The following is a 26,858-nucleotide window of genomic DNA, read 5'->3' on the forward strand; positions in this document are numbered from 1 at the left end:
TAAGTCTCAAGCTAGCTGTAGTGATCCTTTTGATCAATCATTACCTGTAATTATCCTCACTATATTCTTTTCTGTGGTATTATGCAGGATGAAGATGTATGAAATGAGAAAAGGTGGACGCTATGGCATTGGGTTCATTGACCCAAACACCGTTAATGAATACACATGGCGGATAAATCCACATCATCAAAAGGACGTACAGGACAACATGCTAGAGTTCTTGAAGCGCCTCAAATACAATGAAGATATACTACTTCCTTACGACTTCCAGTGAGTCACACTGTCTTGTACTACAAATTCTCTGTTTTTGCCTACTAGCTAGCTACATGTTTTTGCTTACATATGCCCGCTTAATTAAGACATGCAAACGTGTGTGCATGCAAATTTCACTGGGTCTTGTGTATCATTAAAGTTGACGCCGGAACAGTTACAATACTGGACTCACTACTCAAAGTTAAAACTGACTATAACATCTTGTTTGGGATAGTCAACAGGTAATTTCAATCATTATTAACTATATATCTCGGCCTATTTAGTTCGTCATTTCATGATATGAACTATTTAATAACCCCTTTATTCATTTTCTTTGTCGGCAGGCAGGGCTTGGGCAAGGTTCATCAGCGTCACGGATGGCGAATGGAAAAAAAGTTTCAATGGTTTCGACCCAAGGTAAGTAATTAAGTAGTACTGGCTAGCTAGCTAGCTGCTATCTCTTTAATTATCATACTTGATTAATTATTATCTGATCAAATTCCATTCTCGTAAAGGTCCTGAAGCAGGCGCAGGGGACTGATATGTGTGCATTCTGCGTTTGCGAGAACATTCGTATGATGGCGTCCGAAAGGAGCAGATCTCAAAGACAGGAATGGGTACGCTTGTCAGAACACTATTCACAATTTTTACACCATTATCGATATCTAGTCACACAACTAATACACATGCATATTGATCTCCTTCTTAACAGTTCAGAGAGGTGTGGGAGAAGCTCCTAGAAACGGAGCGCGTATAAGCACTTCAAGAGGAAATAGCGGGATTTTTGCTCGACCAGGTCATAAATCCGAAGGGAGAATACTATTAACCGCTACCGCCCCCATGAAAACCACTTCCAATTGTCATCGTGCTCCGAAGGCACCAATTAGGCTAATGCCACTGGCTCCGAAGGCAACATGCATATGTAGGAGAAATTGTATATAGCTATACATTTGTGTATATGTGAATTAATTAATATGGTGGTTTGTGAGACACTGATGATATATATGCATGATTGGTTCTACTAGAAATTATATATATATATATATATATATATATATATATATATATATATATATATATATATATATGCATAACGTGTACAATGTGTAGTATCGTAAAATACCAGCAAACGAAAAAGAATTAAAATAGAAACACAAAATTAAATGAAAAAGAAATCATAAAACTAAAAACCCCCCAAACCTTATAGTACCGGTTGGTATTACCAACCGGTACTAAAGGGCTCCAGCCCCCCGGAGCTGGCTCGTGCCACGTGGTTGCCCTTTACCACCGGTTCGTGCTGAACCGGTACTAAAGGGGGGGGGGAGGCTTTAGTGCCCACACTTTAGTGCCGGTTATGGAACCGGCACTAAAGGGCCTTACGAACCGGTGCTATTGCCCGGTTCTGCACTAGTGCCGCCATGCTGAAGAAGGTGGGAGATCGCTAGACGGGAGCTTGTGGGCAGAGGGGAGTGGAATGCGACTGGGCTTTCAGTTGGAGTGTGGATAGGGTCCAATTTTATGTGGGGTCGGATGGGCCGGAGTGGGTTGGATCCGATGTGGCAGGCGCGTCCACGCGTCCCCATAACGTCCTAGGTATGTGTTGGATATGGGAGTGCGGGTTAGTTCGAGCGTTTGGCCGGATATGAGACGCTCGGTTGGGTGGCATTTTTTCGTCTGGACAATATCCAAGGCGGGCATGGGTCTGGTTGGAGATGCTTTTAGCCCCTGAGACTATGTTCGGTTAAACCACTTCTGGAGAGGATTGGGGAGGTTTGGACGGGATTGATGTGGATTTTTAGCTTATTGGGGAATGAATCCTCCCCAATCTACTCCAATCTTCTTCAAAACTCATGCAACCGAACAAGCCCTGAAGGAGTTGGTGATCAGAGCCCGAGGTGAAGAGGCGGAAGTAGACGAGGGGCGTCGTCGCCCTGTTTAGATTAGCAGCATCTCTTGGGAGGGACCCTGTACATACAAATAGTCCAATTATCTACCAACAAATATTACTCCAAATTCCCGGGGAGAGTATTGCGCAGATTATGGTTACTCTTTCTTTACAATTCCCGCGATCCGGTCCCGGCACGACGTCCGTACATACCTCTCGTGCGCCGACTCGGAGCAGCATCGACACCCGAGAGATAAGATAAATCTCCTTCTCTTACCCGCCGGCAGACCCCCTCACGGTCAGGCACCATGATGCACAACACGATCCAGCGGGAGATCCAGGGGGAGAACCGGCGGTGGCTCCTGCTCCGGCTGATGGAGGAAGGCCGCGTCGACCCGCCGGCTCCTGCTCCATCTCCGATCTTCCGTCACCGTGCCAACATCTTCGTCCGGGTAATCTATCCATCTATCCACATAAACTCTTGAACCCATCTCGGCCTGCACCGTCAACCAATTATCTACGCCAGTGTCAAAAGCGCTCTTATATTACAGTGTCAAAAGCGTTCTTATATTACGGAAGGGAGGGACTAACGTGCTTCAATTATCTTTGCAGTGTGCTTTAACCATGCTGAGCCTGGCGATACTGGCCTCCTTGTTCGTGCTCAAGTACAGGTACCACGACCCCGAGCTGCAGCATCCTCTCCTCATGGCGCTCTGTGTCTTTCTAGCTCTCGGCTTCATTCCAGCCGGGTTCCTATGTACTCAAGACTAATTGCTTTACGTCCAAACTTAGATTATTGTTTGTTTGGGAGATTAGGCAGGCTTGTTATATACCCTTATTTCTTCTTCTTCTTCTTCTTCTTCTTCTTCTTCTTTTTCAGGGAGTGAAATGCATGGTTGGTCCATAAATGCATGGCCTTTTATATATTTTTATTTTTAATTCCAATGTCCATCCACAATTTGAAATGCGTCGGCCTGCGTGTATGCATCTGCGGGCCGACAGACAAAACCGACATGAATGTTCCTGACCAATCCAAACGAACAAAAAAAACCGAGCAAATACGTGTCACTTTTAGTTTTGGTGCTTGAAGTTGGCCTAAGCATTAGAATAGGATCCCGTTGTCCATGTTATAGGTTGCATGTTCCCCTCTCCTGTGAACAAAAGAGAGAGGTGAATCTCGGGCATCTTTGTTTCCCCCTGTGCTCGTCGGCGAGCCGTGGGTTCCCTCTCCCTCCGCTGGCGGGAGGGTAGGGGAACCCCAGATCTCTGCTTTGGTATATTTATAGGGTATGGATAGGTAGGGTTTCAGTCGGCGGCATTGTAGAGATGGAGGCGCTGCCGGAGCGAAGTGTGATGCCGCAGACCCTTCCCCTCTATGTTGTCGTCCTCTGGGTCGTCGTCGTGGTCCTAGCGGCTTTTGGTGATCGTGGCTCTCCGTCGATCTTCCGTTCCTGCAGGTCGTCGGCGAGGTGATGTTGTTGAATGCCCTCGCTAAGGATGTGGTCCTCTGGCCATGTCTTCATTGAGTCGTCGCCTCCTCCAGCGAAGGTGCAGGGCTAATAGGGTAGTGTGTAGGAGGTTCGCGCGCCAGTTTTTCCTCTCTCTTGCTCTTCGGCAAGGGATATGATGGCTGGGCTTCGGTGTTTCTACGTCTCACTACTTCTTCGCCCGCGGGCATACCGTAGCCGAGGTTGACGACTTCCGGTCTGCGAAAAGACAGGTCGCTGAGTTCAAGGTCTCGTCGGCTCGGGGAGAGAGCGGTGGCGTCGGTGCAACGTCCTCAACCCGCGTCGGAGTGTGTAGTGTTGCGGGCCTCCAGGGACCCGTTTATAAATTTCATCTTATCTGGGGTGTGTTGTAGCACTAAGGTCTGCTAAGGGCATTTTCAACACCGACCCTCAAACCGCCTGCATCCGTCCGGACCACGATGTCGTCATCCAACGCGGGCCTATATCGATCCGCGGTGTAGCCTGGACATACTTTCTCCCGCAAACCAGAGATAGAGGGGGGGGGGGGGGGGGGGGCTTTGCGGGCATCTGAACACCACCCACGCCCGCTTCTGACCACACCAGCCCACCCAAACCCCCTTCGCACTCGCCCATGCACGTTCCCGCCCGGCGCTAGCTGCTCGCATTCATGCTGTTGTAGAGCGTGTCGTTGTACATTGAAGACGGCTCAGGCGGATGCGACCTCTCACTGCCTCTCCAATTGAAGCAGTGCGCCGATCGAGGGCGCCGGCCACTACACGCTCGGCCGAACACGCCTTCTCGTCATTCAAACGCCTCCATTAAACTTGCATGAAAGCTGAGCAACCTACTCGAGCAACATGTCCATTCACGAGCGAGCCAACATTAAACACAATGCCGCTCCAAACCAGCTCGCGGAGGAGTGATGAGTTGCTCTAGGCCGGCAGGGGGGGGGGGGGGGAGGGGGAGAATGGCGGCACGGGCATCATCGCTGCTGTGGATGATGTCGCGTCGTACCGCGCATCCGGTGCCTGCTAACACGCCGTCAACGCATGCGTAACCGCTTCATGCCTACAGAGAAAGAAGCCAGCTGCGCGGAGATTGACGAGTCGGTGGCCAGCGTCTCTGCGTTCGCCGCCAGCGTTGAGCGAAAGTAGAACACTGGAGGCTGCCACCTCTTGGGTCCCAAGAAGACCACCACCGATGCGTCGCCGGCTTGCACAGCCAGTGACTCGTCCGATCCTTTATCTGAAACCATCGTCGGCCCCCGTCTAGGCTCCACAGAAGCGGATGAGCCCCCCCCCCCTTCTCCTTCCCCTCCGGCTGAAGCACCCTCTTTGCCACTCTCATGAGCGACACAGTCGGACATAAGAAAGATGCAGGGGAAGCATATACCTCCGGGGCTCCTGGCACTCCGGTGAGCGGGCTGCCGGACATGGGGAAGACAAAGGGATCCGTTGTGGCCGGCCGTAGACTAGTGCAGTGTATTCGTGTCGTGAAAGTGGAGCTCCGCGTGACCGTACGTGCAATGTAACCATTTTCGTCTGGTTCATATGAAATCCGACATGTTTATATGAAATTCAGCCGTGTTTGCATGAATTCCATCCGATTTGTTAAAAAAGATGTTTGAAATGTATGCAGGCAGAATTGGATGGCGGCCTACCGCATCCGCGAAATATTTCCCCGTCTGCGGGCGGATGCAGGGGGAGATTTACGGGTTACTTTAGAGATGCTCCCATAGTGGGTGTTCTCCCCCGAAAGGGAAAAAAAAAGATTCCGCCGTCCATCCTTTGGTGCGCCGACTCGGAGCAGGACACCGAAGCGTAAAGACAAATCAGATTGAAACGCCGTCTCCTCTGCCTCTTCTCTCTCTAGCACCGGTAGTTTCTCGGCCGGCAGATCTGCTCCGGTCTGCTCGCGTCACCGCCAACCACCATGATGCATTACTTATACCAGCAGGAGATCCAGCGGGAGAACCGGCGGCGGAGCCTCCTGCTCCGGCTCATGGAGGAAGGCCACGCCGACCCGCCCGCCCGCCCATCTCCGATCTTCCGCCACCGTGCTAACATCATCGTCAGGGTAATTCTATCTATCTACTCCGTATATTATATAATAACGCCCCATTCCCTTCCTCTTAGATACCATCATCTCTCTAACATGGTAGTATGATTTTTGCAGTGTGTTTCAACCATGGTGAGCCTGGCAATACTTGGCCTCCCTGTTGGTGCTCAAGTACAAGTACCACCTGCCCGAGCTGCAGGATCCCCTCGACATGGCTGCCTGTGTGCTTGTAGCGCTCTGCTTCGCTCCAACCGTGTTCCTGTGTACTCAACAAGACTAGTTAGTTAACCAACATCTTGCAAGTTTTTTTTTACAGAACTTTGTAAGAGGGTGGGGAGCTCCCGCATTGCATTACGAAGAAAAGAGTTGGTCTGGTTAATAAAAGGAACCAGACCCAAAAACACACGGTTAATTAAGGGAAACCGGAAAAGATCACGCACGCTTGCAAGTTAGAAAGATGAACAGTTGAGGGGAACACCTCACTAGCCATTTGCGCATTTACATGGCTCGTACGTGCCTACATAAACTGTTTTTCGAACAAGGCCTACATAAACTGTTGTTGTTAGTGGATCGCATTATCTATCAGCTACGGCATATGAAAATGCCTAGATAAACTCTTGTTGTTCCTAAGATTCTGTTAAACACAAGCTTGTTGGCGCCGGATTACTTCATTTATTTATGACGTGGTAAAAAAATTCAAAAATATATGATTAAGCATGCAAAATTATATACTGACAGTTTGCAAAACACAGGAAATCCAATACATAATACTATAACAGCCCAAAACCACATAAACCATCTCCATCTTGCATTTATTACTTTCAAAAAAGTGAAGGCTCAATATCACAAAATGCAATCTATCCACGGCAAATCAAATCACTTCCGCTGACATGAAAGAAGATCATCCGCATTAAGCAGATCATAACCAATTGAGTATCTCGTCTTTTGCCATCTAATAACAATATTACATTCTAAAGTTGTGAGAAAACTGCATTTTGATAATGCCTGAGTTTTCACTCTGTATCCATCATACATGTTTCTTGATGAAAGAACAGAGAGGCAAGCTGGCAAATAAAAGAACCCTTCAACTAAAAGTGTCAACTGAAATACTGCAGGTGGGCAATACAGTTTAAGCCATACATAGTACAAGCACTGAAACATCTGAACTCTGATCATGGACTGAAGATTGTTATTAGCGCGAGGTGCAAAAGCAGAAAGAAAGACATTGAAGATTTGATTTCATCTTAAGGGCATCAGCTGCGCAAGCACAACGGAGATAATTTTTATACCAAGAGTTAGACTCGAAAAGACGTCCACATTCCAAAAATCAAGCCACATTCTATTGTCTTGTATCTAGCAAAATTGTAAGGTGGAAAACATATAGCAGTCCAGCAAGACATACTCGTTTTGGATTGTCAATCCAGATTGCAAATATGGCTGTGCTAATTGGCAGAAAAGAAGATTCCATATATCTGAAGATTTTTAATTAACTGAATGTACTTCCTTGGTGTTCTCATTAATAACGTATCTAAACATGAATCGAATAAGCAAGTCAATAATATGTATGTTAACCAGAAAATAGGCCGAACAATTGCTTTATAGTAAGAATCAAGTTTTGTAAGCACATGTAGTTTCAGTTTTCCTTTCTCCCTGTCAGTGCTGATTTATGAGAAGAGAGGAAAGAAATAATATTGGACAATTTTATTTATTCTTCCAAGCAAATACACATAACCAAATCCGTCAACTGTGAGAACCAGAAGCTTTAGTATATAATAATACAAAAAGTTGTTGACTGTGGAAACAGTAAAATGATGCACCATAGCGATTGTCCTCAAAAAGACTATTTAAAATGCAAATCATATTGTAGCTGCCTATTTTCATATTACCGTGTACATGTGAAATTTTGATGTGAACAGCAACAGTGCTTAAAAATCTGAAGCAGACAAATGCATGATACTCTTATTCAAAATGTGCTTTTACTTAAAATAAACTAAAGAATAGTAGCAGTTTTTTCCCTCCAAGAGCAAGAATGTTTTAAAAGCTCAAGCACACCCATGCCATGACAACATTATTTCACTTTACTAAATCATAGACCAAAAGATGATGTTGTCGGACCGAAACCAATATATAACTGCAAGCCACAAATGAAACCAAGATGATTTTCAGTGAAATAACATCATACACATTGATTAAATAAAGCTATCAGGAACTGTTGGGCTGTGTCTTATCTGTACTTCAGTGTGTGTGTGTGTGCTTATGGCCCATGTGACATATGTAACCCAGCAGCCTATATATGTGTTGACCCCTTGTACAGGGAACCCTAACTCCAATAGAATACAACACCAGGCTATTACTCTATCCCAGCCGCCACCCCTCTGTCCCCTGATTCTACATGGTGTCAGAGCTTGGGTTCCTAATCCCAGCAGTGGTGAGGTGGAATACCAGATCTGAGGGGAGAAGGTAGTAGAGAGGTTGAAAGTGGGGAGCAGTGGTTGCTGGAGGTTGCTAGTGGTGTGATTCAAGCTTGGAAAGATGGGGGACAACCAGGGGTTGGTAAAGGCATTGGAGAAGCTAGCTGAGCTCATCACTGTCAAGGCAGAGGGTGTGCCTTCCCCAGGTACGCTTGTTCCTCAGCCTGAGGTGATACAGAAAATATAATTGATGCCAAATGAAATCAAGATGGAAGGGGTCACAAACTACCTAAGCTGGTCCAGAAGGGCATTGCTAATATTGAGGACAAAGGGGATGGAAGGCTATGCCAGAGGGGAAGTCGATGGACCGGCGAACAGGGCAAGTGAAGAGTGGAAGAAGTGGAGTGCCATTGACTCTCTGGTGGTGGCATGGCTGCTAAACTCCTTGACTCCATCCATTGCAGCAGTCATGGAGACTCTTCCCAATGGAGCAGAGGTATGGAAAACCCTGGAAACATTGTACTCCGGGAAAGGGAACATAATGCTTATGGCACAGATTGAGGATAGAGTAAATGAACTAAAACAAGGGGATAAGTCGGTGGTGGAGTATGTAGCAGAATTGCAGCATTTGTGGGCTGCCTTAGACCACTATGATCCACTGGAGTTACCACATTCAGAATGTATAGTTGCTACTAAGAAGTGGGTAGAGCGTAGGAGAGTGATGAAATTCTTGAAGGGACTTAGCTTAGAATTTGAAGGGAGGCGTGTTGGGTTGTTTCATCAGCCAAAGCTCCCCTCACTTGAGGAGGCAGTTGCAGCAATGGCACAGGAGGAGGTCAGGTTGAAGTTGACCAGGACTGGAGAAGCGAATGCATCTTGCTCAACATTTACTGTGTCTGAATGGAAGGAGACACGAGAGTGCTTCAACTGTGGAGAGAAAGGTCACATAAGCATCAATTGCACAGCACAACGCAAAGAAATACGTGGTAGGGGAAGAGGTTACAACCGAGGTGGATACTGGGGAGTTAGAGGCAGAGGTAACTCTAGGGGTTCGAATTATTCCAGTGGCTTCAAAGCAAACTTGGCTAACTTGGAAACACAAGAAGAAGGTACGTCAACAACCTCTCAAGGGGAGTCGAAGAGTAGTAGCCAGGAGGACAACACCTTTGGGAACTTTGCCCACTTTGTCTACACAGGGGAAGGTAACTTTGCAAATGCATCTATATCCACACATGATTTCCTTCCAGATTGGATGTTAGATTCTGGAGCATCCAAGCATGTTGCGGGTACCTCAACTGAGTTTGAATCATATAGTCAGTACCCAATTACACATTGTGAAACAATACAAACCTGCTGATGGCACCTCACAACCGATTAAAGGAGTTGGATCAGTTCAATGTACACCCACTATTAAATTATTTGATGTATTACATGTTCCAGCTTTTCCTGTGAACTTGCTTTCTCTAAGTGCTTTGATTGATCAGATAGATTGCCGAATAACTCTTGATAAGAAAATATGTTTGATTCAGGTGAGGATGACTAGAAGGAAACTTGGGACAGGAACCAGGCGTAGTGGATTGTGGTATATGGATCGTGATGTGTCTAGGTCTGGTGCTAGTCCTATTTTGGGTCTAGTAGTTGGAGTAAGTGAGACAATGGCGATGATCCATCACTGCCGCATGGGGCATATGGCTTTTGATAAGATGAGTAAGATGTTTCCTGATGTAATGCGTGGAGTAGACAAGATTAAGCTTATGTGTGATGCATGTGAATATGCAAAGCACACAAAAATCATATATTTGAGTAAGGGGCTAAGGAGTATATCCCCGTTTATGCTGATTCACTCTGATGTTTGGACATGTCCTATTGTTTCTGTTAGTGGAATGAAATATTTTGTGACATTTATAGACTGCCACACTCGCATGACTTGGGTGTACCTCACACGACATAAAGATGAAGTATTCCAATGTTTTCAGGAGTTTTATGCCTATGTGCAAAACCAATTTAATGTGCAGGTCCAGGTGATCAGATCTGACAATGGAACTGAATATGTAAACAAGCAATTTGGAGGTTTTCTGTCAGCACAAGGCATAATGCACCAAACATCATGTCCAGATGCCCCTGCTCAGAATGGTGTTGCAGAAAGAAAGAACCGACACATTTTATAAGTGGCTCGATCACTTATGTTCACCATCAATGTGCCAAAATTCTTGTGGAATGAAGCCGTTATGACTGCAACGTTCTTGATCAACCGGATGCCTTCAAAAATGCTTGGTATGAAGTCCCCGTGTGAGATGCTATTTGGGGAGAACAAATTCTCAGTTCCTCCAAAGTTATTTGGGTGCACCTGCTTCATTAGAGATCACAGACCAACAGTGGGAAAACTGGATCCATGAGCTGTAAAATGCATATTTGTTGGATATCCTGCAGGGCAGCGAGGCTATTGTTGGGGAACGTTGCATAAAATAAAAAATTTCCTACGTTCACCAAGATCAATCTATGAGTTCATCTAGCAACGAGAGAGAGGAGTGCATCTACATACCCTTGTAGATCGCGAGCGGAAGCGTTCAAGAGAACGGGGTTGAGGGAGTCGTACTCGTCGTGATCCAAATCACCGGAGATCCTAGCGCCGAACGGATGGCACCTCCGTGTTCAACACACGTACGGTCAGCGTGACATCTCCTTCTTCTTGATCTAGCAAGGGGGAAGGAGAGGTTGATGAAGATCCAGCAGCACGACGGCGTGGTGGTGGATGCAGCAGGGTTCCGGCAGGGCTTCGCCAAGCGCTTGCAGGAGGGAGAGGTGTAGCAATGGGGGAAGGGAGGCGCCAGGTGTCAGGGTGCGGCTGCCCTCCCACCCCCCTCTTTATATAGGGACCCCAGGGGGGGCGCCAGCCCTAGGAGATGGGATCTCCTAGGGGGGGCGACGGCCAAGGGGGGAAACTTGTCCCCCAAGGCAAGTGGAGGTGCCCCCTCCCCTAGGTTTCCCAACCCTAGGCGCAGAGGGGGGGCCAGGGGGCGCACCAGCCCACCAGGGGCTGGTTCCCCTCCCACTTCAGCCCATAGGGCCCTCCGGGATGGGTGGCCCCACCCGGTGGACCCCGGGGACCCTTCCGGTGGTCCCGGTACAATACCGGTGAACCCCGAAACTTTCCCGATGGCCGAAACTCGACTTCCCATATATAATTCTTTACCTCCGGACCATTCCGGAACTCCTCGTGATGTCCGGGATCTCATCCGGGACTCCGAACAACTTTCGGTTTGCTGCATACTAATATATTTACAACCCTAGCGTCACCGAACCTTAAGTGTGTAGACCCTACGGGTTCGGGAGACACGCAGACATGACCGAGACTGCTCCCCGGTCAATAACCAACAGCGGGATCTGGATACCCATGTTGGCTCCCACATACTCCTCGATGATCTCATCGGATGAACCACAATGTCGAGGATTCAAGCAACCCCGTATACAATTCCCTTTGTCAATCGGTACGTTACTTGCCCAAGATTCGATCGTCGGTATCCCAATACCTCGTTCAATCTCGTTACCGGCAAGTCACTTTACTCATACCGTAATGCATGATCCCGTGACCAGACACTTGGTCACTTTGAGCTCATTATGATGATGCATTACCGAGTGGGCCCAGAGATACCTCTCCGTCATACGGAGTGACAAATCCCAGTCTCGATCCGTGTCAACCCAACAGACACTTTCGGAGATACCCGTAGCATACCTTTATAGTCACCCAGTTACATTGTGACGTTTGGTACACCCAAAGCACTCGTATGGTATCCGGGAGTTACACGATCTCATGGTCTAAGGAAAGGATACTTGACATTGGAAAAGCTCTAGCAAACGAACTACACGATCTTGTGCTATGCTGAGGATTGGGTCTTGTCCATCACATCATTCTCCTAATGATGTGATCCCGTTATCAATGACATCCAATGTCCATAGTCAGGAAACCATGACTATTTGTTGATCAACGAGCTAGTCAACTAGAGGCTCACTAGGGATATGTTGTGGTCTATGTATTCACACGTGTATTACGATTTCCGGATAATACAATTATAGCATGAATAAAAGACAATTATCATGAACAAGGAAATATAATAATAATCCTTTTATTATTGCCTCTAGGGCATATTTCCAACAGTCTCCCACTTGCACTAGAGTCAATAATCTAGTTACGTTGTGATGAATCGAACACCCAGAGAGTTCTGGTGTTGATCATGTTTTGCTCGCGGAAGAGGTTTAGTCAACGGATCTGCGACATTCAGATCCGTATGTACTTTGCAAATATCTATGTCTCCATCTTGAACATTTTCACGGATGGAGTTGAAACGACGCTTGATGTGCCTGGTCTTCTTGTGAAACCTGGGCTCCTTGGCAAGGGCAATAGCTCCAGTGTTGTCACAGAAGAGAGTGATCGGCCCCGACGCATTGGGTATGACTCCTAGGTCGGTGATGAACTCCTTCATCCATATTGCTTCATGTGCTGCCTCCGAGGCTGCCATGTACTCCGCTTCACATGTAGATCCCGCCACGACGCTCTGCTTGCAACTGCACCAGCTTACTGCTCCACGATTCAACATATACACGTATCCGGTTTGTGACTTAGAGTCATCCAGATCTGTGTCGAAGCTAGCGTCGACGTAACCCTTTACGACGAGCTCTTCGTCACCTCCATAGACGAGAAACATGTCCTTTGTCCTTTTCAGGTACTTCAGGATATTCTTGACCGCTGTCCAGTGTTCCTTGCCGGGATTACTTTGGTACCTTCCTACCAAACTTACGGCAAGGTTTACATCAGGTCTGGTACACAGCATGGCATACATAATAGATCCTATGGCTGAGGCATAGGGGATGACACTCATCTCTTCTTTATCTTCTGCCGTGGTCGGGCATTGAGCCGAGCTCAATCTCACACCTTGCAATACAGGCAAGAACCCTTTCTTGGACTGATCCATATTGAACTTCTTCAATATCTTATCAAGGTATGTGCTTTGTGAAAGACCTATGAGGCGTCTCGATCTATCCCTATAGATCTTGATGCCTAATATGTAAGCAGCTTCTCCAAGGTCCTTCATTGAAAAACACTTATTCAAGTAGGCCTTAATGTTGTCCAAAAGTTCTATATCATTTCCCATCAAAAGTATGTCATCTACATATAATATGAGAAATGCTACAGAGCTCCCACTCACTTTCTTGTAAACGCAGGCTTCTCCATAAGTCTGCATAAACCCAAACGCTTTGATCATCTCATCAAAGCGAATGTTCCAACTCCGAGATGCTTGCACCAGCCCATAAATGGATCGCTGGAGCTTGCATACCTTGTTAGCATTCTTAGGATCGACAAAACCTTCCGGCTGCATCATATACAGTTCTTCCTTAAGATAGCCGTTAAGGAATGCCGTTTTGACGTCCATCTGCCATATCTCATAATCATAGTATGCGGCAATTGCTAACATGATTCGGACGGACTTCAGCTTCGCTACGGGAGAGAAAGTCTCATCGTAGTCAACCCCTTGAACTTGTCGATAACCCTTAGCGACAAGTCGAGCTTTATAGATGGTAATATTACCATCCGCGTCCGTCTTCTTCTTAAAGATCCATTTGTTTTCTATCGCTCGCCGATCATCGGGCAAGTCTGTCAAAGTCCATACTTTGTTTTCATACATGGATTCTATCTCGGATTGCATGGCTTCAAGCCATTTGTTGGAATCTGGGCCCGCCATCGCTTCTTCATAGTTCGAAGGTTCACCGTTGTCTAACAACATGATTTCCAGGACAGGGTTGCCATACCACTCTGGTGTGGAACGTGTCCTTGTGGACCTACGAAGTTCAGTAGCAACTTGATCCGAAGTACCTTGATCATCATCATTAATTTCCTCTCTAGTCGGTGTAGGCACCACAGGAACATTTTCCTGAGCTGCACTACTTTCCGGTTCAAGAGGTAGTACTTCATCGAGTTCTACTTTCCTCCCACTTACTCCTTTCGAGAGAAACTCTTTTTCCAGAAAGGATCCGTTCTTGGCAACAAAGATCTTGCCTTCGGATCTAAGGTAGAAGGTATACCCAATGGTTTCCTTAGGGTATCCTATGAAGACGCATTTTTCCGACTTGGGTTCGAGCTTTTCAGGTTGAAGTTTCTTGACATAAGCATCGCATCCCCAAACTTTTAGAAACGACAGCTTAGGTTTCTTCCCAAACCATAATTCATACGGTGTCGTCTCAACGGATTTAGACGGAGCCCTATTTAAAGTGAATGTAGCTGTCTCTAGAGCGTATCCCCAAAATGATAGCGGTAAATCGGTAAGAGACATCATAGATCGCACCATATCCAATAGAGTGCGATTACGACGTTCGGACACACCGTTACGCTGAGGTGTTCCAGGCGGCGTGAGTTGTGAAACGATTCCACATTTCCTTAAGTGCGTACCAAATTCATGACTTAAATATTCTCCTCCACGATCTGATCGTAAGAACTTTATTTTTCGGTCACGTTGATTCTCTACTTCATTCTGAAATTCCTTGAACTTTTCAAAGGTCTCAGACTTGTGTTTCATCAAGTAGACATACCCATATCTACTTAAGTCATCAGTGAGAGTGAGAACATAACGATATCCTCCGCGAGCCTCAACGCTCATTGGACCACACACATCAGTATGTATGATTTCCAATAAGTTGGTTGCTCGCTCCATTGTTCCGGAGAACGGAGTCTTAGTCATTTTACCCATGAGGCATGGTTCGCATGTGTCAAATGATTCATAATCGAGAGACTCTAAAAGTCCATCAGCATGGAGCTTCTTCATGCGCTTGACACCAATGTGACCAAGGCGGCAGTGCCACAAGTATGTGGGACTATCGTTATCAACTTTACATCTTTTGGTATTCACACTATGAATATGTGTAACATTACGTTCGAGATTCATTAAGAATAAACCATTGACCATCGGGGCATGACCATAAAACATATCTCTCATATAAATAGAACAACCATTATTCTCGGATTTAAATGAGTAGCCATCTCGTATTAAACGAGATCCAGATACAATGTTCATGCTCAAACTTGGCACTAAATAACAATTATTGAGGTTTAAAACTAATCCCGTGGGTAAATGTAGAGGTAGCGTGCCGACGGCGATCACATCGACCTTGGAACCATTCCCGACGCGCATCGTCACCTCGTCCTTCGCCAGTCTCCGCTTATTCCGCAGCTCCTGCTGTGAGTTACAAATATGAGCAACGGCACCGGTATCAAATACCCAGGAGTTACTACGAGTACTGGTAAGGTACACATCAATTACATGTATATCACATATACCTTTAGTGTTGCCGGCCTTCTTGTCCGCTAAGTATTTGGGGCAGTTCCGCTTCCAGTGACCCTTCCCTTTGCAATAAAAGCACTCAGTCTCAGGCTTGGGTCCATTCTTTGACTTCTTCCCGGCAACTGGCTTACCGGGCGCGGCAACATCTTTGCCGTCCTTCTTGAAGTTCTTCTTACCCTTGCCCTTCTTGAACTTGGTGGTTTTATTGACCATCAACACTTGATGTTCTTTCTTGATTTCTACCTCTGCCGACTTCAGCATTGAAAATACTTCAGGAATAGTTTTCACCATCCCCTGCATATTGTAGTTCATCACAAAGCTCTTGTAGCTCGGTGGGAGCGACTGAAGGATTCTGTCAATGACCGCCTCGTCCGGGAGGTTAATGTCCAGCTGGGACAGGCGGTTGTGCAACCCAGACATTTTGAGTATGTGCTCACTGACAGAACTATTTTCCTCCATCTTACAACTATAGAACTTGTCGGAGACTTCATATCTCTCGACCCGGGCATGAGCTTGGAAAACCATTTTCAGCTCCTCGAACATCTCATATGCTCCGTGTTGCTCAAAACGCTTTTGGAGCCCCGGTTCTAAGCTGTAAAGCATGCCGCACTGAACGAGGGAGTAATCATCAGCACGTGACTGCCAAGCGTTCATAACGTCTTGGTTCTCTGGGATGGGTGCTTCACCTAGCGGTCCTTCTAGGACATATGCTTTCTTGGCAGCTATGAGGATGATCCTCAGGTTCCGGACCCAGTCCGTATAGTTGCTGCCATCATCTTTCAGCTTGGTTTTCTCAAGGAACGCGTTGAAGTTCATGTTGACATGAGCGTTGGCCATTTGATCTACAAGACATAGTTTGCAAAGATTTTAGACTAAGTTCATGATAATTAAGTTCATCTAATCAAATTATTTAATGAACTCCCACTCAGATTTGACATCCCTCTAGTCATCTAAGTGTTACATGATGTGAGTCGACTAGGCCGTGTCCGATCATCACGTGAGACGGACTAGTCATCATCGGTGAACATCTCCATGTTGACCGTATCTTCCATACGACTCATGTTCGACCTTTTGGTCTCTGTGTTCCGAGGCCATGTATGTACATGCTAGGCTCGTCAAGTTAACCTAAGTGTTTTTGCATGTGTAAAATTGTCTTACACCCGTTGTATGTGAACGTAGGAATCTATCACACCCGATCATCACGTGGTGCTTCGAAACGACGAACTTTAGCAACGACGCACAATTAGGGGGAACACTTTCTTGAAATTATTATTAGGGATCATCTTATTTACTACCGTCGTTCTAAGTAAACAAGATGCATAAACATAATAAACATCGCATGCAATTAAATAGTAGTGACATGATATGGCCAGTATCATATAGCTCCTTTGATCTCCATCTTTGGGGCTCCATGATCATCTTCGTCACCGGCATGACACCATGATCTCCATCATCATGATCTCCATCATCATGATCTCCATCATCGTGTCTCCATGAAGTTGCTCGCCAACTATTACTTCTACTACTATGGCTAACGGTTTAGCAATAAAGTAAAGTAATTACATGGCGTTAAATCATTGACACGCAGGTCATACAATAATTAAGACAACTCCTATGGCTCCTGCCGGTTGTCATACTCATCGACATGCAAGTCGTGATTCCTATTACAAGAACATGATCTCATACATCACAATATATCATTCATCAATCATCACAACTTTTGGCCATATCATATCACAAAGCAATTGCTGCAAAAACAAGTTAGACGTCCTCTAATTGTTGTTGCATCTTTTATGTGGCTGCAATAGGGTTCTAGCAAGAATGTTTTCTTACCTACGAATAACCACAACGTGATTTTTCAACTTCTATTTACCCTTCATAAGGACCCTTTTCATCGAATCCACTCCAACTAAAGTGGGAGAGACAGCCACCCGCTAGCCACCTTATGCAACTAGTGCATGTCAGTCGGTGGAACCTGTCTCACATAAGCGTACGTGTAAGGTCGGTCCGGGACGCTTCATCCCACAATACCGCTGAAGAAAAATAAGACTAGTAGTGGCAAGAAAGTTGACAACAACTACGCCCACAACAGATTTGTGTTCTACTCGTGCAATAGAGAACTACGCATAGACCTAGCTCATGATGACACTACTGGGGAACGTTGCATAAAATAAAAAAATTCCTACGTTCACCAAGATCAATCTATGAGTTCATCTAGCAACGAGAGAGAGGATTCCATCTACATACCCTTGTAGATCGCGAGCGGAAGCGTTCAAGAGAACGGGGTTGAGGGAGTCGTACTCGTCGTGATCCAAATCACCGGAGATCCTAGCGCCGAACGGACGACACCTCCGCGTTCAACACACGTACGGTCGCCTTCTAGATCCAGCAAGGGGAAAGGAGAGGTTGATGAAGATCCAGCAGCACGACGGCGTGGTGGTGGATGCAGCAGGGTTTCGGCAGGGCTTCGCCAAGCGCTTGCGGGAGGGAGAGGTATAGCAAGGGGGGAAGGGAGGCGCCAGGTGTCAGGGTGCGGCTGCCCTCCCACCCCCCCTCTTTATATAGGGACCCCAGGGGGGGCGCCGGCCCTAGGAGATGGGATCTCCTAGGGGGGGCGGCGGCCAAGGGGGAAAACTTGCCCCCCAAGGCAAGTGGAGGCGCCCCCTCCCCTAGGGTTCCCAACCCTAGGCGCAGAGGGGGGCCCAGGGGGGGCGCACCAGCCCACCAGGGGCTGGTTCCCCTCCCACTTCAGCCCATGGGGCCCTCCGGGATGGGTGGCCCCACCCGGTGGACCCTCGGGACCCTTCCGGTGATTCCGGTACAATACCGGTGAACCCCGAAACTTTCCCGATGGCCGAAACTCGACTTCCCATATATAATTCTTTACCTCCGGACCATTCCGGAACTCCTCCTGACGTCCGGGATCTCATCCGGGACTCCGAACAACTTTTGGTTTGCTGCATACTAATATCTTTACAACCCTAGCGTCACTGAACCTTAAGTGTGTAGACCCTACGGGTTCGGGAGACACGCAGACATGACCGAGACCGCTCTCCGGTCAATAACCAACAGCGGGATCTGGATACCCATGTTGGCTCCCACATGCTCCTCGATGATCTCATCGAATGAACCACGATGTCGAGGATTCAAGCAACCCCGTATACAATTCCCTTTGTCAATCGGTACGTTACTTGCCCGAGATTCGATCGTCAGTATCCCAATACCTTGTTCAATCTCGGTACCGGCAAGTCAATTTACTCGTACCGTAATGCATGATCCCGTGACCAGACACTTGGTCACTTTGAGCTCATTATGATGATGCATTACCGAGTAGGCCAGAGATACCTCTCCATCATACAGAGTGACAAATCCCAGTCTCAATCCGTGTCAACCCAACAGACACTTTCAGAGATACCTGTAGCATACCATTATAGTCACCCAGTTACGTTGTGACATTTGGTACACCCAAAGCACTCCTACGGTATCCGGGAGTTACACGATCTCATGGTCTAAGGAAAGGATACTTGACATTGGAAAAGCTCTAGCAAAGAAACTACACGATCTTGTGCTATGCTAAGGATTGGGTCTTGTCCATCACATCATTCTCCTAATGATGTGATCCCGTTATCAATGACATCCAATATCCATAGTCAGGAAACCATGACTATCTGTTGATCAACGAGCTAGTCAACTAGAGGCTCACTAGGGATATGTTGTGGTCTATGTATTCACACGTGTATTACGATTTCCGGATAATACAATTATAGCATGAATAAAAGACAATTATCATGAACAAGGAAATATAATAATAGTCCTTTTATTATTGCCTCTAGGGCATATTTCCAACAGCTATAAGTGTTGGAGTCCTGCTGAAAGGCACACATTTGTAAGTATGGATGTCACCTTTCGAGAATCTGAGCCTTTCTATGGTGAGAAGACAGCTCTCAACACTTTATTCGAAGAACTTGACCACTCACAATCCATGCAGGGTGGTCAAGAGGGGGAGTGCAACTCGAGGGGTGAGTGCAGTGCCAATGGCGGCAAGGAGCAGCCAATACCAACCCCAAAAATAGTGGGATCATTCATTCCAGTTGTAGTTGATGGGGCTGAACAACAGAGGTGGCAGAGACCATATGAGGAAAGGAATCCCTTGGTCTATACAAGAAAGAAGAGAGTTGTGGAGGAACAAGTTCATGAGGAGCAATCAAAAGAAACTATGGAACAGGGGGAGCAGTTAGAAGAAAGTCAAGCAACAGGAAGCTCATCTGAAGTGGAGTCATATGAGAATTCAAGTACTGAAGAAGCATCACCTACCTGCCAATTGCTCTCAAGAAGTAAGTAGCGAGGAAAACTTTGAGCAAGGGCAATCTTGAGCATGACATCAATAATTATATCACCTATGAAGCCCTATCACCTTCATTTAGAGCATTAGTCGCGTCACTTCAAGCCATGATTGTTCCTAAAGACTGGAAAGAAGCAAGACAAGATCCAAAGTGGTTCGAAGCCATGAGGGAAGAGTTGGAGGCCCTGAGAAAGAACAAAACATGGGAGCTAGTGAATCTTCCAGATGGGAAGAAGGCAGTCAGTTGTAAGTGGATCTTCACACTGAAGCAGAATCCTGAGGGTAAGGTTGAGCGTTACAAGGCAAGACTAGTAGCCAGAGGGTACATCCAAATGTATGGTATTGATTATGACGAAAAATTCGCCCCCGTTGCAAAGATGAATACAGTGAGGATTCTAATCTCGTGTGCAGCTAACTTTGGATGGCCACTACACCAACTTGATGTAAAAAATGCCTTCTTACATGGAGATCTACAAGAGGAAGTCTACATGGAAATTCCTCCTAGACTTTCTACACCAAGGACTGTTGGGAAGGTTTGTAGATTGAGAAAATCTCTCTATGGTTTGAAGCAATCGCCAAGGGCTTGGTTAGACCGGTTCAGGCAAGCAGTTTGCAGTATGGAGTATAAACAATGCAATGGAGATCACACTGTTTTCTATAAACATTCCAAGCAACAGATTACAATTCTTGCAGTATATGTGGATGACATCATAATAACGGGAGACAATGAAGAGGAGATTGGAAGACTAAAGAAATGCCTAGGCAAAGCATTTGAAGTTAAGGATCTTGGTCAGCTAAAATATTTCCTGGGTATCGAAGTTGCAAGATCAAAGAGGGGAATAGCCCCGTCTCAGCGGAAGTATACCTTAGAGCTCCTAAGTGATATGAGAATGCTTGGATGTAGAGCAGACCCAACTCCCATTGAACAAAATCACAAATTGACAACACAGATGGGTGAACAAGTTAACAAAGCAAAATATCAACAATTGGTTGGCAAACTTCTATAGTTGTGTCACACTAGACCAGATATTACATATGCAGTAAGTGTAGTAAGTACATATATGCATCAACCCAGAAGTGGACACCTTGATGCAGTCTATAGAATCATGAGGTATCTAAAGGGCAGCCCTGGTATGGGACTCTGGTTCAAGAGTAATGGACATTTGAATGTTGACGGTTATAGCGATGCTGATTGGGCTAGTTGTCTTGATGATAGACGATCAACCTCTGGCTATTGTGTGTTTGTTGGTGGAAATTTGGTATCATGGAGAAGCAAAAAACAACCGGTGGTCTCAAAATTAACTGCAGAAGCCGAGTATAGGGCAATGTCTCAAGGGCTGAGTGAGATGTTATGGGTAAGAGGCCTTCTGCTTGAGCTGAAAGTGCTCAGACAAGATCCTCTGAATGTGTGGTGTGACAACAAATCTGCAATCAATGTTGCTAATAATCCAGTGCAACATGACAGAACAAAACATGTGGAGAAAGACAGATTCTTTATCAAAGAGAAACTGGATGCATGAATCATCAAGATAACTCATGTGAGCTCTGGACAACAAGTCGTCGATTGTCTGACAAAAGGTTTGGGAACCAGGGAGAGCAATCTTGCTTGTGACGAGATGGGCATGATAGATATCTATCATCCCTCTTGAGGGGGATCTGTACTTCAGTGTGTGTGTGTGTGTGTGTGTGTGTGCTTATGGCCCATGTGGCGCATGTAACCCAGCAGCCTATATATGTGCTGACCCCTTGTACAGGAAACCCTAACTCCAATAGAATACAACACCAGGCTATCTCTCTATCCCAGCCGCCACCCCTCTTTTCCCTGATTCTACAGGAACCAAGAACACAACCATGTAACCAGAAGTAACATTCAGAAAATGTCACGACACCATTATCTCCAGTTAGTTTACGTACAGAATCATAAAACAAAGAGGTTTTTCTTGGTCAGAAATACATCTAAATCTGCAAGTCATACACGAATCACAAAATAAGACTGATAGGAGTAACAACGTATGTTCCGTGCTCATGTTACTTTAGGACATTCCAGAAGCTCTATGACACATATACAGTCAGTCAAATTGCAATACATGAACCATTAAAATCAGTAACTAATCAACTATTCCCAATTCAATAATCACACAAAATGCTAGTGCTTCACCAAGTATTCACAATGCTTGCTTGGTGATGCCGCTGGCAAAGTGAATCGATTGGGTTGCATTAGAGGTGCAAAGGAAGCAGGCAACAGGTCAAATATGCATTTTAGCTTTCCAAAGCACTTTTACCTGTAAAAATCATAAACTCTACTCTTTTTCTTCACTACTACACATACTCAAGATGTGCTAGTGGGTTATAAGTCCACCTTCTTATCCCCTATGCACTATTGCACAAAAAGAGCCTTAATTGACATTGTGAAGGCTCATGTTCACAACAAAAGGGTAAAGAAGTTTAAGGACTGATTTCTTTTGTTTTTACATGTATGCACTCAGGAGACTCTCCAAACATTACATGTTTGGGTCCCTGTGTCAAGCAAAGTTACCTATATACTATCCCCCAATCCATCTGCGATCCTTTAACATTCATATGAACAAAAGGTTGTCAAAAAATACAAATGAGATGTTGATGGAATATATAGAAGAAATGTGAGAAGTTTTAAAAGTTTACCCTGGCCCAAGCAACAATGTGTAAAATGCAAGCCAAGACCATCATGATGTAGGAAACAACTGAGGTCCCTGGTGCTATCAGGAGGCAGCTATACCAAATCACCAGGGCAGTAATGCCAGCCATGCCGATGCGGCTTGTGATATCATCACAGTTTTGCATGAATGCAGAATGCCGGCAGTGCCTGCATAGAACACATAGACCGACTGCAATCCACACCAAAGAGAAGATAACATGGAAAGCTTTCCTGCCATTGCCCAACACATGCTTCATCACCACTCCCGTAGGGTCTAGGTAAGGCAGTAAGGTCAATGACCCGAATAGAGGATAGCCAAGAAACTCCCCCAGGTTCTCCTGCACACCAATGTCAAGGGAAAAACTTGGGATATTCAGATACGGAATTTTTGCTGAATTAAACTGAACAAAGATTCGTTTTTCAAGTTCTTGCGGGAAGAACAGATGAAACTCAGGATAACTGAGGACAATCAAAGATCCTGGCAACATTTTCAATTAAATATTCATGCATTTATAAAAATGTCTATAACTTTTAGTAAAGTTTGTATCATTCACCAAAAATGTTCACACGTTTAAAATTATTCACGACATTTTTTAAAAAGATTTATGAAATAAATGTTTTCTAAAACTTTAAGAGAGTGTTCATGACATATAAAAAATGTTCATGACATTAAAAAAATTGTTGTAATACAATAAAATTACAAAATGATCAGTGATGTATGAAAAATGTTCAACATATATTTAGAAAAAATGTTCAATGTGTATACGAAAAAATATCAGCGTGTATTTACAAACGTTCATGAAATGTAAAAATTATTTGCATACTTTCAACAATAATATGACATAAAAATACCCATACATTAAAACTGGTGTTAAAAGGTCATGAATTTAAACTAAAGAAACAAAAGGCAAAAAGGAAAATAAAATAAAAATAGAAGTTGATAAACATAGAATAAAAACCAACAGAGAAAAACAGATAAGCTGGTAGAAAAACATAGAGAAGGAAAAAAACACCTAGAATCTTCCTCAAACCTCCCAAATTGTAGTAGGAGCATTCGAAAACTGGAGGTAATTGGGTCGGTCCACATCTCCCCACATTGTAGGGGCACTAGCGCGTTAAAATTATGACCGTTTTCACCGTTGTGTTCCTCTCGTCAAGATATTCGAACATGGACCTATGTTAATAGGTTTTGACGAACTTTTATTAAGCGCAATTGGTGCTCGCAACCAGAACTAAACTACGCTTCCAACCAGAACTAAATTCTCCATGATGCCATGCCCCAAGGTGTGCTAGTAGGCCAAGAGTTGATCCATCGGGCCATTAGGTGAACCAGATACATCACCTGGCAACTGGCATATGATAACCCACAAGTATAGGGGATCACAATAGTTTTCGAGGGTAGAGTATTCAACCCAAATTTATTGATTTGACACAAGGGGAGCCAAAAAATATTTACAAGTATTATCAGCTGAGTTGTCAATTCAACCACACCTGGAGATTAATTATCTGTAGCAAAGTTATCAATAGCAAATTAGTATGATAGTTTTGATATAGTAGCAACAACAATACTGACAGTAGCAGTAGTAACTTAGCAGAAACAATACAAGAGAAATTCGTAGGCATTGGATCGGTAAATTGGTTGGATGATATTCATCATATAACAGTCATAACCTAGGGCGATACGGCACTAGCACCAGTTCATAAATATAATGTAGGCATGTATTACGTAAATAGTCATACGTGCTTATGGAAAGAACTTGCATGACATATTTTGTCCTACCCTCCCGTGGCAGCGGGGTCCTATTGAAAACTAAGGGATATTAAGGCCTCCTTTTAATAGAGAACCAGAACAAAGCATTAACACACGATGAATACATGAACTCTTCAAACTACGGTCATCACCGGGAAGTGTCCCGACTTATGTCACTCCGGGTTTGCCGAATCATAACACGTAGTAGGTGGCTATAACTTGCAAGATCGGATCTATAACATAGATATAATGGTGATAACATAAACGGTTCAGATCTGAAATCATGGCACCCGGGCCCAAAGTGACAAGCATTAAGCATGGCAAAGTCATAGCAACATCAATCTCAGAACATAATGGATACTAGGGATCAAGCCCTAACAAAACTAGCTCGATTACATGATGGATCTCATCCAACTCCGCACCGACCAGCGAGCCTACGAAGGAATTACTCACTCCCAGTGGAGAGCATCATGGAATTAGCAATGGAGAAGGGTTGGTGATGACGAAGATCGAAGATCCCCCTCTCCGGAGCCCCAAACGGACTCCAGATCTGGCCTCCCGATGAAGAACAGGAGATGGCGGCGGCTCCGTTTCGTGAAATGCAATAATTCTTTCTTCCTGATTTTTTTTCTCCAAATATGTGATTTTATAGTATCAGGGTTGGAGTCTGCGGGGCCACCAGGTGAGGACAGCCCATATGCCCCCTTCCGCTGGTTCTTGGCTCCAGAAATTCTCTTTTATTGTATAAAAATTCCTCGCCAAGTTTCGTTCCAATCCGAGAACTTTTATTTCTGCACAAAAAACGAAACCATGGTAGTTCTGCTGAAAACAGCGTCAGTCCGGATTAGTTTCATTCAAATCATGCAAATTAGAGTCCAAAACAAGAGGAAAAACGTTAGGAAAAGTAGATACGACAGAGACCTATCAACTCCCCCAAGCTTAAACCTTTGCTTGTCCTCAAGCAATTCAGTTGATAAACTAAAAAGTGAAAAAGGAAAACTTTTACGAACTCTTTTACTCTTGTTTACATAAATAAGCTTAAGTAGCACCCAGGTTTTCAGCAAAGATTATAACTAACTATGTTGACAGTAACTCTTAAAAATTATATTAACTCATATCAATGGCATAATCAACTAGCGAGCAGTAATAAGATATCTCAAACTACAGCACTTTGTCAAAACAACCATAATATAATATGACAATAGTGATATCTCGCTAGTCCATTCTGAGACCGCAAAACATAAATGCAGAGCACCTCCAAAGTTCAAGCAGCGACTAACATTGTAATTCATGGTAGAAAAAGATACAGTCATGATGCACCCAACATTAGCTACACACAATGCATGAGGATGACAATAGTGCTCTCAGGTTCTGGCGCTTATTTTGAGAAGGTGATGACACAACATAAAAGTAAATAGATAGTCCCTTCACAGAGGGAAACAGTGATTTGCAGAGGTGTTAGAGCTCAAGTTTTTAAAACAGAGGTAAATGAAATTTTGAGAAATGCACCCTTCTTGTTTACTTTGCGACCATTAGTTATCGGCATCTTCCAAGCTAAACACATTAGTGGCAGTTCCCAAGCGATAAAAGTAAAGGTTTACTCCCCCTCCACCAACAATCACACTCCATGGCTTGTCCGAAACAACGGGTGCCGTCCATACCAACAACAGTCCTGGAGGATTTTTGTTTAATTATTTGCAATTTGAGTTCGGGACTGGGAATCCCTATTACCGCCCCTCTCGTGCAAGGACGAGTGAATAAACACTCATCATGAGAATAACCAGCTTAGCATGGAAGATACTGACTACCTCCTGTCGCTCTATGAACAATCCAGGCACAGAAAAAATGATATTTATTTGAAGTTTTTAGAGGTGGCACACGCAAATTTACTTAGGAAGGCAGGGTAATACTGCATATAGGTAGGTATGGTGGACTCATTTGGAATAACTTGAGTTTCAGGGTTTTGATGCTCAAGTAGAAATCCGGCTTAGTACAGGCAAAGACTAGTAATTAAACTGAGAAGCGGCCAGCTAGAGAGCGAAAACGGTCATGAACATGCATAATGCATAAGTAACATTGGATACTAGCATGAGTAGGATATGAACACCATGAACATAAATATCATAGAGACTATATTGGTTTTGATTCAACTACATGCATGAACATGTGCCAAGTCAAGCCACTCGAACATTCAGAGGAGGATACCATTTCATCATACTACATCACAATCATTTTAAAGCAATGTTGACATCCAGGATAAATCATTATCCACTCCCAGCTACTTAAGCATGGCATGAGAAACTATAATCTCTAATTGTCATTGCAAACATGTTTGGTCATAATAAGCTAAATCATGGATACTAGGTTAAACATATTTACAAAAACAGAACAAGTTGAGCTCATACATGTTTCTATCTGCCATAGCCAGTTCATCAAATATCGTCATTATTTCCTTTCACTTGCACGACCGGACGATACGAAAATAATAATAGTGCAAGAGTGCCTTGGAGTAAGCTGGAATCTGCAAACATTTTATTGAAAAAGAAGCAAACAAGGTAATATGGGCTCTCTGTTAGATCAACAATAATGCATATGAGAGCCACTCAACATTTTCATTGTGGTCTTCTCCTCGGTACAACTCAATAAAAAGAAAAGAAATTCAGAGAAACACAGTGAAATATTTTTG

At 44.8% G+C, this 26,858-nt stretch overlaps 1 protein-coding gene across 1 annotated transcript; it reads left to right on the plus strand.

The window, feature by feature from the left end:
* The first annotated feature begins 2,285 nt into the window (after window positions 1-2,285).
* On the plus strand, window positions 2,286-3,023 carry LOC123066274 (uncharacterized). The gene is made up of 2 exons (XM_044489388.1): window positions 2,286-2,589; window positions 2,750-3,023. The coding sequence occupies exons 1-2, from the start codon at window positions 2,446-2,448 to the stop codon at window positions 2,906-2,908; spliced, it is 303 nt and encodes a 100-aa protein (XP_044345323.1). The 5' UTR covers window positions 2,286-2,445; the 3' UTR covers window positions 2,909-3,023.
* Window positions 3,024-26,858: the final 23,835 nt, after the last annotated feature.

The sequence above is a fragment of the Triticum aestivum genome, chromosome 3B, assembly GCF_018294505.1.
Source record: "Triticum aestivum cultivar Chinese Spring chromosome 3B, IWGSC CS RefSeq v2.1, whole genome shotgun sequence".
Lineage (NCBI taxonomy): Eukaryota > Viridiplantae > Streptophyta > Magnoliopsida > Poales > Poaceae > Triticum > Triticum aestivum.